Here is an 18,561-nt window from a genome sequence, read left to right on the forward strand (position 1 = left end):
CCTCCCACAGGTGGTGCCTGGGGTGGGAGGGCTTCTTTCCGACAGCAGCAAGGAATACCCTTTGTCTGCATGCTCTCCACTTAGAATCTGCTTGTCTTTGATTTCTTAGCTTTGATCTGCTCTTGTCTCTGGGTATCTGGTGTTGCACTATGGAGGAGTGAATGAGGGCAATTCAGTGCCACGCTCTGTTCGATGTTTCTGGTTATAGACTGTAACGGGCTGAACAGAGATGATGGGCTGGACCTCAGCCTGCTCATGACCTTGCTCTTTCCTTCATGCTCTTGTGATGAAGTGGTCTTTGGTAAAGGAGTCTTTACTAACCTTGGTCCCATCCATGCAAGGAACACAGATGGTGAAGGGGTCTCCAATGCTTTGGTTTAACAACTCAGTTAAATTTTTCCTTTAGAGTTGTATACCTCTTTTTTAATTTAAAAATATTTTGTATTTTAGTCTGTCTGATTGGTCCTGAGGAAATTTTCCTCAAGCAAGCAGGTTTAATTATTAACTTTCCTAGCAAAGAGATTACTGAACCTCTGACCACCATTTTCTCATGGTGATTTGGGGATAATAATGCTACATGTTGTATTGCTTCACAATCCATAAGGACAAACAGTTAGCCTAAGTAAAAGAACAAGATTCTTTCTGCTCTTTACTTCTGTACTTCTAATTCAACATAGAAGATGTTTAAATTTTTTTATAACAAAATTTCTTCCTGTTACAGTTGTGTGTGGTTTGAATTGAAAATATGCCAAATGATAAATACTTAAACATCCTGACCACTTGGCCATATCTGATTAAGACCAGAACAGGAGGCTTCATGGTCTTCACCTGTCAGTGTTCTGTGGTTTGTCTTCTTTATCTTCAGATATACAAAGAAATTTGCAGCGTTTATACATGTTTAGAACTGGGTGTCTCAGCACTGCTCTTGTACTGGGGCTAGGTTGTTTCTAGTTATTGAAATTTACTGCATGCATTGCATAAAGGTGTTGAAGTGAACCGTATATAGCTCATACCATTTAACAGTATTGAAATATCATTAAAACAAATGATGCAGCTTGCATTGTGCTGTTACATCCTCACAACAAATTAAATTATTTCTCAAAAGATTTCTTTTTGATTGAAATGATTTGTGTAAAATACCAAGCTGACATTCATTCATTCAGGTATACAAGAGACATCATTACGATTTTTAGTTAGCCAAACACTGGGGATATGGAGGTGAATTAGACACAAAATGTTTTACAAAAAGTATATTCGAGTTTATAAGGTAAAATGATTAAGTAAACAACTTAATTCACAAAAGCTCACCAATGGTAAGGTCGAGGTTCTTGAGCAGTTACATGGGGCACAGAGAGAAGGAGTGATGTGTGGAAGACTCACAACTCTGATTGGCACCAATGACCGTCGCAGCATGTGGTTCCTGGGAGAGTTCTGACAGCCTCAGCCAGGGCTCCAGGTCACAGAATTGAATTCCTGTTCTAGAGTCCTGGGATTCCTGGGATGAGATGGTGGGAGATGCCCTAACACTGCTTCTCTACTACTACTACATGTGTAAGTATGTGTGTTAGCCACTCAGCTGTGACCAACTCATTGCGACTCTATGGACTGTAGCCCCTCCAGGCTCCTCTGTCCATGGGATTTCCCAGGAAAGAATACCAAAGTGGGTTGTCATTTCCTTCTCCAGAGAATCTTCCTGACCTAGGGATTGAACTCAGATCTCCTGCATTGCAGGCAGATTCTTTATCATCTGAGCCATCAGGAAAGCAAGTTAACAGTAGTACATACTACTACTACTATGCACTACTGCTATTGCCTGGAGAGTTCCATGGACAGAGGAACCTGGCATGGGTTCGCAAGGCATTGGCCACGACTGAGCACATCAGCATCGGCACATGTACTACTGTTAACTAGTGTTGTAATATCACATGCTAATGCCAACTCACCTAATCCTCACCAAAATCAGTCGTCTTGGTGGGATCATCACCCTCCTTTTACTAATCAGAGAGTGTAAGAACCCCCTGTTCAAGGCCTGCACTTGGCATGTGGCTAAACTGTGAGTCAAGACCAGGCAGTCTGGCTCCTGAGCCTGTTTTCCTGACCCTGTACTGCACTCTCTCATGTTCATTGTGGACACAGCTGGGTTAGTGTCCTCCCTAAAACTTTCCTCCTTCAAATCTTTGATGAGATTGGATACTGAGATTTCTTTATGTGTCAGAAAGATGTAGCTTCATCCGAGGGTGACTTGGTCCATGTTGACCCTGCACCCCCAGCTCTGGGGTAGAGGGTGCTGTGGGGACAGGCTGCCAGCCCTGAGTTTGCCACTCTTTATAGCCCATCCCTTTCTATAAAGGGTCTGGAGCTGCTAACAGCATCTTACCTGTGAGATCTCCATCCCAAGTTGAGACCATGTGTACCTGGTTCACTAAATGCATCCCTGTGTCATCCTGTGGGAGGGATGACTGGACCTCAGGAAGCACGTCCTATGTTCTCGGTGTCTGGCTGGTGGTTTCTGGTGATGGTGTGGACTCCACAACTGGGTAAGGAATGATGACTCTGGGCCCAGAGAGAGTAGAGCATCAATTCTAAGTGACTGAGCAGATCCTGGTCTTACTTCATCAACTGAGTATAAATTTTGGTTTTGATATTTATAGTAAGTTTTTATCATTAACATGTTAAATGTCCAGATATAGAAGGAGATGGGGTCAGGTACAGTCACGGGGCTTGAGTGTGAGAGGACCAGATGACAAGGAAGTGATACTTAAATAAATAATGGGTAAATATTAGCATATTTAGAGGAAGAAAAGCATGTGTTCAACTGTCTTTTTTCCCATCTCAAGTATGAAGAACAGGCATGGCGGGACAGAGAAGTTGTGTCTGCTGACTGGGATGAGGGGTCCCTCCGGTGGGGGATGTGGCAGGGCTGTGGACTAACCTGCAGCTGCCCTCAGTGTTGGCCCTACTGAGACCTTAAGGTGGGCCGTGGGTGGCTCTTGAAGCTGTCTCTGAGCTCCGGTGGGGATCCTGGGGTCTGTGTGTCACAGATACTTCCTTCTACATCTGTGCTGAAAAGATGGAGTCAGGGTGAGGGGGCCTCAGGGTGGGATTGTGTGGACCATAGGGCTTCATCATGGGAATCTTGAGCCTGAGGCAGCATGAAGAAAGGGGGCAGCACATTAGTGACCTTGAATTTCGATGGGGGAGCTCTATCTTGCATTACTTACGGCCCTTCTCAGTCTCTCTATTCATCCCTGGGGTACCTTCTGGGGGAGCATCTTGGACTTCTCTGATGAGTGGAAACAGAACAAGGCAGCAATGGCCACACTGGACATCATCCCTTCTGCTTGCATCTGTCCCCTCAACCCACCTGGGATTCCATTCTTGCCGCCACCTTTCCTCTTAAATGCAGAACAGAGGAGATGGGTTCATTGGTGGTTTCAGGCAGCATGAACCCCTTTCTCTTCTCTGCTTCACTCACCCCTTCTTTGCCCCCTGCCTGCAGCTATCATGTAGCAGACTTTCTATTTCCCCATCTCTCTGGAGCTGTTCCCTTAAATTATATTCTGTGTCTTGTTTAGTTATGGTTTTATAATACAAAAGTATTCTGAATCTTATCAAACCATACTCTCAGCATACAAAGGGGGTACATGTGAAGTTTAGAAAACTTTAGTCTTTCTAAAGTATAATTTTCTTCTTGTTTTCATTGTTTAGTCACTTAGTCGTGCCCAAGTCATTTCGACACAATGGACTGTAGCTGGCCAGGCCATTCTGTCCGCGGAATTGTCCTGGCAAGAATACTGGAGTGGGTTGCCATTTCCTTCTCCAGGGGATCTTCCCGACCCAGGGACTGAATCCATGTCTCTTGCTTTGTAGGCGGATTCTTTACTGCTGAGCCATCAGTGAAGCCCCATGTTTTCTTCTAGAGATCCCTGCTCCTATTTTGGTGGGCTAGAGTTGAATGATGACTCCTACTTTCTTTTTGTTTCCTTTAATAGCAATCTCTTCCTCTCTGTCAGAATCATTTAGTGACTAGCTGCAAGAGATACTTCACATAAAATGAAATGCAATAAAGGGAAAGGGAGTTAACATGTCTGAATGTCCCTATAGGGAACCCGCCTGCCAATGCAGGAGAAGCAGATTTGATCCTTGAGTCAGAAAGATTCCTTTAGAAGGAAATGGTAACCCCCTCCAGTATTCTTGCCTGGGAAATCCACTGGACAGAGGAGGCTGGCGAGCTACAGTACAGGGGTTTCAAAGAGTCAGACACGACTGAGCATGCAGGCACATGCTCCAGGACCAAGTGTCCAGATCATTCTGAGAAGGGGGAAAACCCTGCAATCTCATCTGCCCAACTTGATGGATCTCACTTCATGGCTTCACAGTCACCTGTGAATTCCTGTACTCCTGGTCCTCATTTTCTGCTGACCTGATAAATACTCTTGTGTTTCAAGACTTCTTGTAGTTCTCTGCTTCCACCCTGAGCTCAGTGCCGGGGAAGATCAATGCTCGATTCTACAAAAGTTATTCTCCACCGGTCAACAGATTCTACACCCAGACCCTGTGAGATCTCACAGTCTGCAGATATTGACCAGGCTGATCAGGGGAGAGAAAGGCACTCATGATTTTTGATGAACCGTTTCTACCCCAGTCCCAGTGGTGGGACCCAGCTGTCAGGACTACGGAAGCAGGAGCTCAAAGGACCGTGTTGCTCATATAAGGAGATGTTGAAGATTCAGAAGCTCATTGGTGTCTGAGCTTCAGAAAGGGGCAGATGCAGCCTCTGATAGTGCCTGAAATGGTAAAAGGTGTCGCTATTGGCTCTCAGGAGGGAGGGTGTAAGGGGTGGTCTATATAGACCCCGGATGGCACCCTGACGCCTGCTCACAGGCTGATCCTGCAGCTGGGACTGTGACCCTGAGGACGTGGGGTCAGGATGGCTCTGGGCAGACACCTCTCCCTGCAGGGACTCTGTGTCCTCCTCCTTGGCACCATGGTGGGTGGTCAAGGTAAGAGCTGCCCCTCTGTCCTGGTTCACAGCAGGGGAGAGGATGCCTTGATGAAGGGAAAGGTGTCTGGAGTTGTGGAACCTGGCCTCAGTGTTTCTGACCAAAAAAGAACCATGCTGATGTGAATCCTGGTTCCTCTCCTGTGGGGGGGTGGTGTCCATTGGTCATAGTGGCAGATTTTACAGAGCTATGAAGTTTTGTCTGGATCGGGCTGGGTCAGCCTAAGTCCCCTCCATGGTGTCCCTTGTTTTCAGGGAGCTTCTAGGAGTCCCAGTGGCTCTCAGCGTGTGGAAGGTCCAGTGACTGAGCTCAGCTGGGACTCTGGGCTGTTTCCACACGCTCCATGTGCCTGGTGTGTGAGCACTGCCCCTGGGTCCCTGTGTTTCCTGTGTCTTCGCTCCTGTAGGCTCTGTGATTGTGTGTGTGTTTGTGTGTGTATGTGTGCAGGTGAGGAGTGCGTGAGGGTGTGTGTGTGTGTGAGGGTATGAAGAAGTGTGTGTGTGAGTGTGTGAGGGTGTGTATGTGTGAGGGTGTACATGGGTGTGAAGAGTTTATGTGTTTGTGGAGTGTGTGAAGAGTGTGCAAGTGATGTATTAAGGTGTGTGAGGAGTAAGTGTGGGTGAGTGAGGGTGAGTGAGGAGTGTTTGAGTAGTGTGTGAGGCTGTGTGTGTGGGGGGAGTGTGTGAGCCTGTGTGTGTTTGTGTGTGTGTGTGTGTGTGTGTGTGTGTGTGAGGGAAGGTGGAGCCTGTCTGTGTGAGAGGAACAGAGTTGCTGAGCAGGGAGTGAGTCCGTTGGTCTGTGAAGCACACGGGGTGTCCACAGGGCTGGGTGTCATGGCTGCTGCATGTAACTGGATCAGAGATAATCATACACCTGCCTGCCTCTCTCTGGCTCCTCTCCCCCATCTCTCGGGCTCCCCTCTGCTTGTTGCCATGTCTGCCCAGCACTGGGCTCTGTGAGAGGCTCTGCCTGCTGGCCTCACCTGTTCCCACCAGGTGTCCATTAGGGAGCAGAGAAGCCTGCATCCAGGAGAGGGGACCTCTTGTCTGTTCAGTTCAGTTCAGTTCCATTTCTCACTGGTGTTTGACTCTGTGATCCCATGGACCGCAGCACTCCAGGCCTTCCTGTCCATCACCAACTCCCGGAGTCTACCCAAACTCATGTCCATTGAGTCGGTGATGCCATCCAACCATTTCATCCTCTGTCGTCCCCTTCTCCTCCCACCTTCTCTCTTTCCCAGCTTCAGGGTCTTTACAGATGTGTTAGCTCTTCACATCAGGTGGCCAAAGTATTGGTTTCAGCTTCTACATCAGTCCTTCCAATGAACGACTTGTCCCTCTGTTTGTAAAGATCAGTTGATGTGCAGCCCCACGTGTATAAGTTCCCAAGTCCCTGCCCCAGTTCCCGTGACTCATTTCCTGATGTGCTGGGGACCTGGATGGTCCTTTCCCCTAGCAGGATCTGCTGTGACTCTGTAGGGAGCACTTCCTCTCATGTCCTCTCCTGTCCCTCACTCCCTGGGAGCTGCTTTCCCCTGAGTGAGGGTGGAGTATGTTACCAATCCTTCTGTCGTGGTCTGCAAGGTTTCTTTGGACAAATCCGCTGATGTCCTTATGGGAGTTCTCTTGGGTGACAGCATTTTTTTCTTCTCTTTAGACTTTTAGAATTCTCTCTTTCTCTTTGCATTTGAACAGTTTACTCTGTGAGTCTTGGATAAGGTTGTTTTGGATTGAAATTTTGGGGTGACTTATTAGCTTCTTGGACTTAGATGTCCAGACCTTTCCCCAGGTTTGGAAATTCGCAGCCTGTCTTTCTTTCTTTTTTATAATTATTTATTTTCAGCTGTGCTAGGTCTCCTTGCTGCATGTGGGCTTTCTCTAGCTGTGGGAAGCAGGGGCTACTCCTTGCTGCAGTGCACAGGCTTCTCACTGCAGTGGCTTCTCTTGCTGGAGACCACAGGCTCTAGGTGCACACATTTCAGCAGCTGTGGCGCACTGGCTTAGTTGCTCTGTGGCATGTGGAATCTTCCTGGACCAGGGATTGAACCCATGTCCCCTACATTGGCAGGTGGATTCTTAACCACTACACCACCAGGGAAGTCCTCAGCCCTTAATTCTTTTCTCCTTCACTTCTTCTGCTATGACTCCGGTCCATACACTGTTTCTCTTTATAGGGTCTTTATATATAGGCTTTCTATATTCCTTTCATTCTCTTTTGGCTCCTCTATTTGGATGCTTTCAACTAATCTTTCTTCTAACACATTGATTCTTGTTTCTTTTTCTTTCCCTTGGTCAATTCCCTGTTGTTGAATCTCTGTGTTGAATTCTTCAGTTTACTCATCATATTGTGTATGTTAAGTCACCTCAGTCATGTCTGACTCTTTGTGACCCTATGGACTGTAGCCCACCAGGCTCCTCTGTCCATAGGATTCTCCAGGCAAAAGTACTGAAGTAGGTTGCCATGCACTCCTCCAGGGGATCTTCCAGACCCCGGGATTGAACCCGAGTCTCTTGTATATCCTGCACTTGCAGACAGGTTCTTTACCAGTAGCGCCACCTGGGAAGCCCACTCACTTATTATTCAGCTTCAAAATATATGGTTGAAGAATTGAAGAAGTGAAAGTCACTCAGTCATGTTTGACTCTTTGTACACAGTCCATGGAATTCTTCAGGCCTTAGTGGAGTGGATAGTCTTTCCCTTCTCCAGGGGGTGTTTCCAACCCAAGGATCAAACCCAGGTCTCCAGCATGCAGACTGATTCTTTACCAGCTGAACCACAAGAGAAGACCAAGAGAAGACTGGAGTGGGTAGCCTATTCCTTCTCCAGCAGATATTCCTGACCCAGGATTTGAACCGGGATCTCCTGCATTGCAGGTGGATTCTTTACCAACTGAGCTATCAGATAATTGCAAAAATATCTGGTTAGTTCTTTTTTTATAAAAAATAGAGTCTTCTGATGCTGGGAAAGATTGAAGGTGGGAGGAGAAGGGGATGACAGAGGATGAGATGCTTGCATGGCATCACTGACTGAATGGATATGAGTCTGAGTAAACTCCGTGAGTTGGTGATGGACAGGGAGGCCTGGTGTACTGTAGTCCATGGGATCTCAGAGAATCAGACATGACTGAGCAACTGAACTGAAATGAACACTGGTGATGTCTCCATCTATGATGTTCCTACTAATGAAATCCTTTTTATATGCACAAACCAGAGTCATCTTATGACTTAATCACTAAAGTGACATCTGATCATGTTCGTCAAATTCCATTTGTTAGATGCGTGTTACTAGGTACATTGGAGTGTGGAATTACACAAAGACATGAACACCAGATGGCAGGAAAAACCAGGACATTTTAGAGCCTGTTACCCCAGCCCTCTGTTTCTGAGCTGGATGAGATGATTCCTATGGACAGGGAAGGAGAGGGAGGATTCCTCCCTGGATCCTGGGCCATGAGCAACTGAGATGGAGAAGCTGGGCCCTAAGTACCCTTGGGCACATCTACAGGGAGGGCAGCATCCAGAGTCTCTGAAGGCCTGTCCTCGGTGGTGTCCCTGGAGCTGGTTCTACAGGCTCCTGAGAAATACTTGGTGCCTCCCTTCCTGCTCCGTGGTCAGTGATGGCACATTGGGGGTTTAGAGTTGGCCATGCTGGAAATGTTTATACCACAAGGTCAGGAAATACTATATCCCATGCACTGTTTTGCTCCTCAGAGAGCTAATGTTTTATATATTATACCACTCTAAGTCTCCTAAAATCTTTCCTGTCTTGTGTCTCTTTTGCAGTACTGGAGCTGAGGCTGAAGGATGGAGCCCACCGCTGTGAGGGGAGAGTGGAAGTGAAGCACCAAGGAGAATGGGGCACAGTGAATGATCTGAAATGGAGCTTGAAGGATGCATCTGTAGTGTGCAGACAGCTGGGGTGTGGAGCTGCCATTGGTTTTCCTGGAGGGGCTTATTTTGGGCCAGGACTTGGCCCCATTTGGCTTTCGTATACTTCATGTGAAGGGGTAGAATCAACTGTCAGTGACTGTAGGCATTCTAATATTAAAGACTATCGTAATGATAGCTATTTGCATGACTGGGATGCTGGAGTGGTCTGCTCAGGTAAGTCCTGTCTCATTTGTGTAGGGATCTCTAGCAGGAAAAGCCTCTGTCTTATTACCAGAATGACTTGAGATTATGGATACAGCCTTTAGAACATACTTGGGTGAAGGGTCTTTGTGATGTGTCACAGGAGGCAGAGGTGAGGTCAAAAGTTTCATACAGATTAGCTTCTGGATTCGACCTCTGTGACCAGTCTCAGCATGGTAATTGTTCTGTATTCTTTGACATAATGGTCAGTAGGGTGTGGTTACATTGATGGGGGGGGGGGTGGTGTCATAGGAGAGTTGTAGGCAACAAGGTTTATTATCCTCATTGGTCCTAAAAGTCAGAGTCACCACACTCCATCAGGTTGGTATGAGGGTGATGTGCCAATAGAACAGGCTCAACCAAGCAATGGTGACCCCAAAAGGGCATGTGAAGACCCATGGACAAGTGACCATACCCGAAGTCATGGTGCAGTTACACAAGGAAAAGGTGTGAGAGAAATTCAGTGGTGCATTTAAATGCCCCTAGGTCACAGTCAGAGGAGGCCAGAAGTGGGATGAAGTGGGATGTGTGGCAGGGAAATCTCATCACACTTGGGTACCTGATGAATCAAGTGGGGAGCTCACACCAATTTGCAAGGATGTTGAGGGAGCAGGAAAATGAAGTCTTGAAGTTTACAACACAGCAGCTGAAGTGCATCATGTATAAGAGGCAGTGAAGCTAAGAGTTCATGGGGTTCTCAAGGCAAGAATACTGAAGTGGTTTGCCTTTCCTTTTCCAGTGGACCATGTCTTGTCAGAACTTTCCACTAAGACATGGCATGGATCATAGTTTCATTGAGTTAGACAAAGCTGTGGTCCATGAACTGTGAACTTCCAGATGTTCAAGCTGGGTTTAGAAAAAACAGGAACCAGAGGTTACATTGCCAACATCCGTTCGATCACTGAAAATGCGAAAGAGTTCCAGAAAAACATCTACTTCTACTTTATTGACTATGCCATAGCTTTTAACTGTGTGGATCACAACAAACTGGAAAATTCTTCAAGAGATGGGAATACCAGACCATCTGACCTGCATCCTGAGAAATCTGTATGTAGGTCAAGAAGCAACAGTTAGAACTGGACATGAACAAAAACTGGTTCCAAATTGGGGAAGGAGTACGTCAAGGCTGTATGGTTTGTCACCCTGCTTATTTAACTTATATGCAGAGTACATCATGAGAAATGTTGGACTGGATGAAGCACAAGTTGGAATCAAGATTGTCAGGAGAAATATCAATAACCTTAGATGCAGATTACATCACACTTATGGCCGAAAGCAAAGACCTAAAGAGCCTTTGATGATAGTGAAAGAGGAGAGTGAAAAAGTTGGCTTAAAACTCAACATTCAGAAACTAAGATCATAGCATCTGGTCCCATCACTTTCTGGCAAATAGATGGGGAAACAGTGGAAATAGTGACAGACTTTTTTTCTTTTTCTTTTTGGCTCCAAAATCACTGCAGATGGTGACTGCAGCCATGAAATTAAAAGATGCTTGCTCCTTGGAAGAAAAGCTATGACCAACCTAGACAGCATATTAAAAAGCAGAGACATTTCTTTGCCAGCAAAGACCGATCTAGTTAAAATATGGTTTTTCCAGTACTCCTATATGGATGTGAGAGTTGGACTATAAAGAAAGCTGAGCGCCGAAGAATTGATGCTTTTGAACTGTGGTGTTGGAGAAGACTCTTGAGAGTCCCTTGGACTGCAAGGAGATCCAACCAGTCCCTCCTAAAGGAAATCAGTCCTGGGTGTTCATTGGAAGGACTGATGCTGAAGCTGAAACTCCAGTACTTTGGCCACTTCATGTGAAGAACCGATTCATTGGAAAAGACCCTGATGCTGGGAAAGATTGAAGGTGGGAGGAGAAAGGGTTTACAGAGGGTGAGGTTGTTGGATGGCATCACCGACTGGACGGACATGAGATAGAGTAAACCCCGGGAGTTGGTGGTGGACAGGGAGGCATGGCATGCTGCAGTCCATGGTGTTGCAAAGAGTCAGACATGACTGAAGAACTGAACTGAACTGAATTGAAGCTAAGAGGACCTGATGTGACTCCTAAGAAGTACTCAGTGCTACCTAAGTGTGTTTGACCTATACCAAGGTGGATGCAGGAAAGACAGCAGTGAGACTAGGGTGTGAATGGGTGCTCACAGTGTTTGGTAGAGATGCTTCTAGTTGTTATCACAATTGCAGATTGGATGTCCAGGTTATTAATCACATCAGAACAACTGGACTGGAGGAAGATATTGTCAGTTATCACAGTGAATTCCCTAAGGTAGAGGGCTGGTCTTAGGATAGGAGCACCCCGTCTAATAGGATGGTGGGACAGGGGAGCCCTGAAGACATCTGCAGTAGGTCCTTAAGCCACAGCCAATCAGCTGTTGGGTGTTTATGTACAGGAAGATCATTGTAAAAGTGATCTTTTCTAATCTCACCTTCAGCAGATCTTTGATGATTCTAGTTGATGTCCTTAAGGAAACAATTCTTTTCCTTTTTAAAAAGTACTTTATGAGGTATGTCTGACATACAAAACTGCTTGATAAGTATGCATTTGTGAAACCACTACATCACTTATGTCATAAATCTATTCATCTCTTCAAAATGTTTTCTTCCATTCTCTTTATCATTCTTATTAAAAAAAATTATTTTCAAGATGAATTTGAATTTTAGTTAGAAACTTTTGTTTTAAACAGATCTGTTTTCTGGCATCTCGAGTAACCTTTCTCATTGTCACAATGTCATAATCATGGTTCCAACTGAAGATAAATTTGTGGAAATACTACAGGTGTCTCAAACATATTTTGATAAATCAGCATCTGAATGAAAATGGAGTGTGTGATGTTGAAACTTTATGTGAAATTAGAACTCCCAATGTTATCCTAAGAATACTGATGTCTTGTTATTAATTCCAGTTAAGATATACTTAGAAGTAAAGAATTGGAAGTGCTCTGATATTTAACAAAGGTCTATCTAGTCAAGGGTATGATTTTCCAGTGGTCACGTATGGATGTGAGAGTTGGACAGTGAAGAAGGCTGAGTGCCGAAGAATTGATGCTTTTGAACTGTGGTGTTGGAGAAGACTCTTGAGAGTCCCTTGGACTACAAAGAGATCCAACCAGCCCATTCTAAAGGAGATCAGTCCTGGGTGTTCATTGGAAGGACTGATGCTAAAGCTGAAACTCCAATACTTTGGCCACCTCATGCGAAGAGTTGACTCATTGGAAAAGACTGATGCTGGGAGGGATTGGGGGCAGGAGGAGAAGGGGACGACAGAGGATGAGATGGCTGGATGGCATCACCGACTCGATGGACGTGAGTTTGAGTGAACTTTTGGAGTTGGTGATGGACAGGGAGGCCTGGTGTGCTGCGATTCATGGTGTTGCAAAGTTCGGACACGACTGAGCGACTGAACTGCATTGATCTGAACTAATATTCAAACCCTGATTGTGGTTTGTACACCCCAACTACCATTGCTCTAACTTAGACTCTCACATTTTTATGAACGGTTCCAGGTTCCTTCTTTTTCTCTTTTTGTCACTAGTTTCCTCCTCCTGGTCTGTTTTTTTTTTTTTTTTTTTCTGTATTTTCAGACATATTTTAATGATGTGAAGATAAGTCAAAGTGGTGGTGGTGTAGCAGAAATAAGATTAGAATAGCATGTATTTTCATTATTTTAATCAAAACTCTTGGAGTTTCTTCTGCTCAACCTTAGGAGTCAGGTAAGGGAAAGAAATTTCAGCCTCAGTAGTGGATTGCTGGAAGTGAAGTACCGTGTTTAGGATAAATCTAGAGTGGAAACAAAGACCAGAGGAGAATGTAGAGAAGCTTGTTTGAAATAATGAAGAGATTTCATGGGGTTCAGGTGGAAGATCTGGGAGGGAACACACAAATTGTGAAGGACTGTGATGCAAGCGTTCCAAGTTCCTTCAGTCCTGTCCTACTCTTTGTGACCCCATGAACCATAGGATTCTCCAGGCACGAATACTGGAGTGGGTTGCCATTTCTTTCTCTAGGGGATCTTCCTCACCCAGGGATCAAACCTGGGTCTCCCCCATTGCAGGCAGAGTCTTGATTATCTTCTGAGCCACCAGGGACTACAGTACTGAAGTGCAAAATGGTGAGGGGATGAAGATGCAAGGATTGCAGGAGGGGAGGGTTGGAAAGATGCGGGTCAATTCGTACATTCACCACAGCCTCTGTGTTACATTTCCTTCCGTGCCCTCATTCCTTCCCTCCCTCTCTTCCTTTATCTTGCTGTGGGAGTCATTTCTCAGCTCTGTGGAAGTGCTAGCATTTGTAGCTGGCAGTTTTCTTAGTGAAAAATTTTTATAATATGGATTCTGTTTATTTAACAAATAAGTTTACTCATATTTTTCTCTTTTTTTGTATCAGATTTTGGTGAGTTGTGTTTCACAAGTAACGTGTTTTTAAGGACTTGGTCCATTTTACAAAAAATCTTCAAATTAGTAACACTGGTTCATATCTCATATCTTTACATGTTGGGAAGATCTACAATGATATTCCTCCTTTTATTACTGGTGCTGTTAATGTGTTCCCTCTTTTTTTTAATTGGTTTGCTAGAAGATTATCAGTGTTAATGTTCTTTTTAAAAGAATCACTAATGGACTGTATTGATTTTCTTGATCGTGTATTTGCTTTCTTCTGAATTGATTTCTATGCTCAGTTTTCATTCCTCCTTTTCTGTCATGATTGTGGTTGCTTTTGTAGATTCTTGAAGTGGAGTCTTGGATCATTTCCTTCTGTTTCTATTTTTATTCTAATGTAATCATCAAGGAAGCATCAAGGTTCTAAATTTTCTTCTAAGCATCACTTTATTTTTAACCCACCAGTTTCAATACTATATAATTTCTTTTGGATTTTATTATCATAAAATGTTTCTTTTTCTCTGAATGAATTCTTTGTCTTATAGTCTGACTTTGTATGATATTAATTTAGATATTAGATTAGATAAAAATTAGATATAAATTAGATATTAATTTAGATATAGAGTTTTCTCTGATTTGTGTTTGCATGGTATGTAATTTTTACCTCTTTAATATGTTTCTGTGTTTATATTTAAACACATATAAGTTTGTAGACAGTATATTGTTTTGTCTTATTTTATCTGGTCTGATTATCTTGTTTTTTTTATTTGGAGTACTTTAATTATTTACAGTTAATGTTATTATTGATATAATTGTGTTTAAGTGTACTTGCCTGCTATTTGTCAGAGAAGGCAATGGCAACCCACTCCAGTACTCTTTCCTGGAAAGTCCCATGGACGGAGGAGCCTGGTAGGCTGCAGTCCACGGGGTCGCTAAGAGTCGGACACGACTGAGAAAATTCACTTTCACTTTTCACTTTTATACATTGGAGAAGGAAATGGCAACCCATTCCAGTGTTCTTGCCTTGAGAATTCCAGGGACCAGGGAGCCTGTTGGGCTGTCATCTCTGGAGTCGCACAGAGTCAGACACAACTGAAGTGACTTAACGGCAGTAGTAGCAGCAGCTGCTATATGTTTTATCTTTGTTCTTATTTTAATCGAGTATATTTTATCATTTTAATTTAAATACTGTATTGGTTTATTAATTGTATCAGATTTTTAGGTGATTATAATGTTTAACCAAAAAAAAATTTTAAAGTAATTTTTATTTGTTGCTGGCTGGGTCTTCACTGCTGCATGGGCTTTTCTCTAGTTGTGGAGATCAGAGGCTACTCTCTAGTTGCAGGCATGAGTTTCTCATTGCGGTGGCCTCTCTTGCTGTAGTGCACAGGCTCTATGGTGCACAAGCTTCAGTAGTCATGGCCCCTGAGCTCTAGAGTACAGCCTCACTAATTGTGGTGCACATGCTTAGTGGCTCCATGGTATGTGGGCTTTTCCTAGACAATGGATTGAACCCACGTCTCCTGCATTGTCAGGTGGAGTCTTCACCACTGAACCACCGGGAAAGCCCAATGTTGAATTATTAATCTTCAATTACATTTTACCTTGAAATGATATTATGTCACAACATGCAATGTCAGTCACTATACTTTTCTTCCACTTTCCTGTTCCTGTCATTGGTGCTGTCATTGTCATACATTCTACTCATAAATTTATTATGAATCTTGTAGTTTGTTGCTAATATTTTTGCCTTAAATCTTCTAATAGAGGATCAACATTTAGCACAGTCTCTATAGCTTTGAGAGGATCCATGTTTTCATCTGCTGTCATCTCCCTTTAGCTTGAAGAACTTTCTGAGGCAGTTTTGTGTAGTGTGTGTCTGGTGGCCTCCAATTCTATCATCTCTCATTTACCTGAAATAATTCTCATTTTCATTCAGTTTTGAAAAGTATTTTCATAGCTGATTCAATTTTAGGGTAACAAATGCCCAATCCCAGTACTTTAAATATGTTCTTACATTGTCATCTGACTTCCATTGCCTCCAACAAAACGTCAGTAAATAATACTTATCCTTTTTTTCCCTGTATATAATGTGTCAAACTTCCCTGGCTGCTCTTAACATATTTTTGTTTGTTTATTTACCAATGAATTTCAGTAATTACATTGTCAAGTTTTCTGAGAATGGTTTCATTATCTTGTTTGGGGTTTGTTTAGTTTTTTGGATCAATGGGTTTACAGTTTTCAATAACTTTGGGAAAATGCCATTAATCTTTTCTTAATATTTTTCTGCACATCCCTTATTCTGAATCTCCAAATACACATATTTTATATATTTTTATATTATCCTACATGCCATTGAGTTTCCATTCATATTTTTTGCCTTTTTACTCTCTTTGGTTCAATTTAGATAGTCTCTACTGCTGTGTTTTACTTCCCAGTTCTTTTATTCTGCAATGTCTAGTCTCTTGTGTAATTAATCCAAATGTTCATTCCAATACTATATTTTTCAATTTCAGAAGTCTCATTTGTTTATTTTTCCTAGTTTTTCTCCCTGTTTATTTTTATGCTTCATTAAGCATATTGATATTAGGGATTTAAGGAGCTCTTCAGCCAATTCAATCATTTCTGTAATTTCTGAAGCTGCTTTAAATGATTGTTTTAAAAAAATGTGTTATGGGTTACATTTCTCTCTTTTGGAAATTCTAATAATATTTTGGTTGGATTATGAGCATCACTAAGCAGTCCTTTACCAGGAAGAACTTCAGAAGTAAATAATCAGAACACACCCAGAAATCAGGGAATTGTACTTGATGAATTAAATAAAGTTTTTTCATTGGGTTATCATCATTCAGTTCAAAATGTGTTCCTTTGATGACCAAATGATGAACTTTTATTTTGGTTTTCCTCCTTTAGTTTCAAAACTTCCTTGATCCCCCCTTGCATGCCATATATCCCACCTACATCCTACTTCTTCAGCAGTAGCTACCCTTTCTGATCTTCTTTTCCATCCATCTGTGTCTTTTAAAATGGTGTTTGCTTGTCTGAAGTGGGAAAAATGAGAAAGGATAGCAGTTTAGGTGGTAGATGGGAGGAGCAGAGGGTGATGTAGTATGCTAACAACCTATTCAACAAGTGTTTGCCACAAATATTTGCATATTTATCCATATTAAGTCTTTTTCAACTTGGAACTCTCCAAATTATGGCTTGTTTGCTCATTTCCTCCTCCTTCTCCTTCTTCTTCCTCCTCTTTGGCAACATGCCATCTTCTTTTAGAATTGTAAAACATTCATGAAAGAAATTAAAGACAATATAATCAACGGAAAGTCATTCTGTGTTTCTGGCCTGAAAGAATTAGTATTGTTAAAATGCCTGTACTTCTCAAAGTGATCTATAGATTTAATGCAATTCCTATCTAAATAGCATTCTTTATAGAAATAGGAAAACAATGTTAAAATATGAGTGTGTGGTTTAATTTTTATATATTCATGAATTCCTGTTTTCTGATCATTATTGAATTTTAGTTCCATTCCATTATGGTCATGTAAGATACTTGGAATTATTTTAATATTTTTGAATGTGTTAAGGATTATTTGTAACCTAGTCTGGAGACTATTCCATGTGTGCTTGAGAAGAATGCATGTTTTTCTGTGGTTAGAGTTAGTACAATGATAGTACTAAAATCAATTATTATCAGCCCTTAGCATTTTCTATGAGTCCTGTTTGAGAAGAAAAACCTTTAATAGGAGATGATGTGGAAACTAAGCTATCTGGTAAACTCCCACTGATGGCACACTCTCCCCCAGATTCTTTGACAAATCCTAGGATTTCAAGAGAGATGGCTGGGACTCTCTCTCTCTATGACTCTCTGAGTTTTCTTAACTCATTTTCCTTCTCACTGAGGTCACTGAAGGAATTCATGGAATTTTTGGCATCAAAAAGTATCAGAAAGACAAGATGTGATGACTTAAACGTGAATTAGTGATAATGTCCATATTTCTTCTCTGGAGCTGTCATGCATCTACAGGTTGGCATGCCCTCATCGATCCAGCCTCAGGACTTTCCTTAACCTAAGTCACTTGAAGACTAGCTTCTGGGAGAGAAAACTGGTCAGAATATTAGCCCCACAAGTCCCATGAAAGCTTCTAAGCTTGTCTGGATGCTAGGTCTCTAATCTTAGCCCACGTCCCTCTGGGTGGCTTCTGGTCTGCATATCTCCATGTTCAAGTTTAAGTGCCTGAATATTATACAGTGTCCTTGGATCTGTATATAGGTCCTAGGCTGGTAAGTGAGAAATTCACTTCTCCAACCAATGCTAAAACACGTGTTTCCAGTATTCAGCCATTCCAATGATCTTAATTGGGCTCTCTAGTTTCCAGGCTCCTAGACCAAGGAATTCACACTTCTAACCAGTCTCAAAGTGTATGTTCTTGGGATTCAACCATTCCAAACTGACCTTGTAATCCTTCTGGATTTTTCTTCAGAAACCTGCTCATGAAAATTCAATTATGACACTAACTGTCAAAGACTCTCTACATGCTCCACTCCTAAAACGAAAAACTTTCACTCCACTGCCTGTGATGTGCGGTTTCCAGTTGCCAAGTCAGTACCATGAACACTCACTGGTTTTGCTGTTGTTTCCTCTTAGGATTTGTGCGTCTGGCTGGAGGGGATGGACCCTGCTCAGGGCGAGTAGAAGTGCATTCTGGAGAAGCCTGGATCCCAGTGTCTGATGGGAACTTCACACTTCCCACTGCCCAGGTCATCTGTGCAGAGCTGGGGTGTGGCAAGGCTGTGTCTGTCCTGGGACATGAGCTCTTCAGAGAGTCCAGTGCCCGGGTCTGGGCTGAAGAGTTCAGGTGTGAGGGGGAGGAGCCTGAGCTCTCGGTCTGCCCCAGAGTGCCCTGTCCAGGGGGCACTTGTCACCACAGTGGAGCTGTTCAGGTTGTCTGTTCAGGTGAGATGCAGGTCACGCCTTTCACCTCTGTGAACACCCTGTTCAGGTGAGAAAGTCATGTGATTTTGCTGAAACTCTGTCTTCTTCTA

The 18,561-nt window shown here is 43.2% G+C and overlaps 1 protein-coding gene across 3 annotated transcripts in view; it reads left to right on the top strand.

Annotated features, from left to right (window-relative positions):
- The first annotated feature begins 4,902 nt into the window (after positions 1 to 4,902).
- LOC113892396 (antigen WC1.1-like) overlaps positions 4,903 to 18,561 on the top strand; it is a 61,364-nt gene continuing 47,705 nt past the window's right edge. For all 3 annotated transcript variants that reach the window (XM_027541215.1, XM_027541216.1, XM_027541217.1), the window contains exons 1-3: positions 4,903 to 5,003; positions 8,786 to 9,106; positions 18,164 to 18,472. In XM_027541215.1, coding sequence (XP_027397016.1) covers positions 4,931 to 5,003; positions 8,786 to 9,106; positions 18,164 to 18,472 — 703 coding nt within the window. In that variant the 5' untranslated portion in view covers positions 4,903 to 4,930. The remainder of the gene's footprint in view (positions 5,004 to 8,785; positions 9,107 to 18,163; positions 18,473 to 18,561) is intronic.

Source organism: Bos indicus x Bos taurus, chromosome 5, assembly GCF_003369695.1.
Source record: "Bos indicus x Bos taurus breed Angus x Brahman F1 hybrid chromosome 5, Bos_hybrid_MaternalHap_v2.0, whole genome shotgun sequence".
In the NCBI taxonomy this organism is placed as follows: Eukaryota; Metazoa; Chordata; class Mammalia; order Artiodactyla; family Bovidae; genus Bos; species Bos indicus x Bos taurus.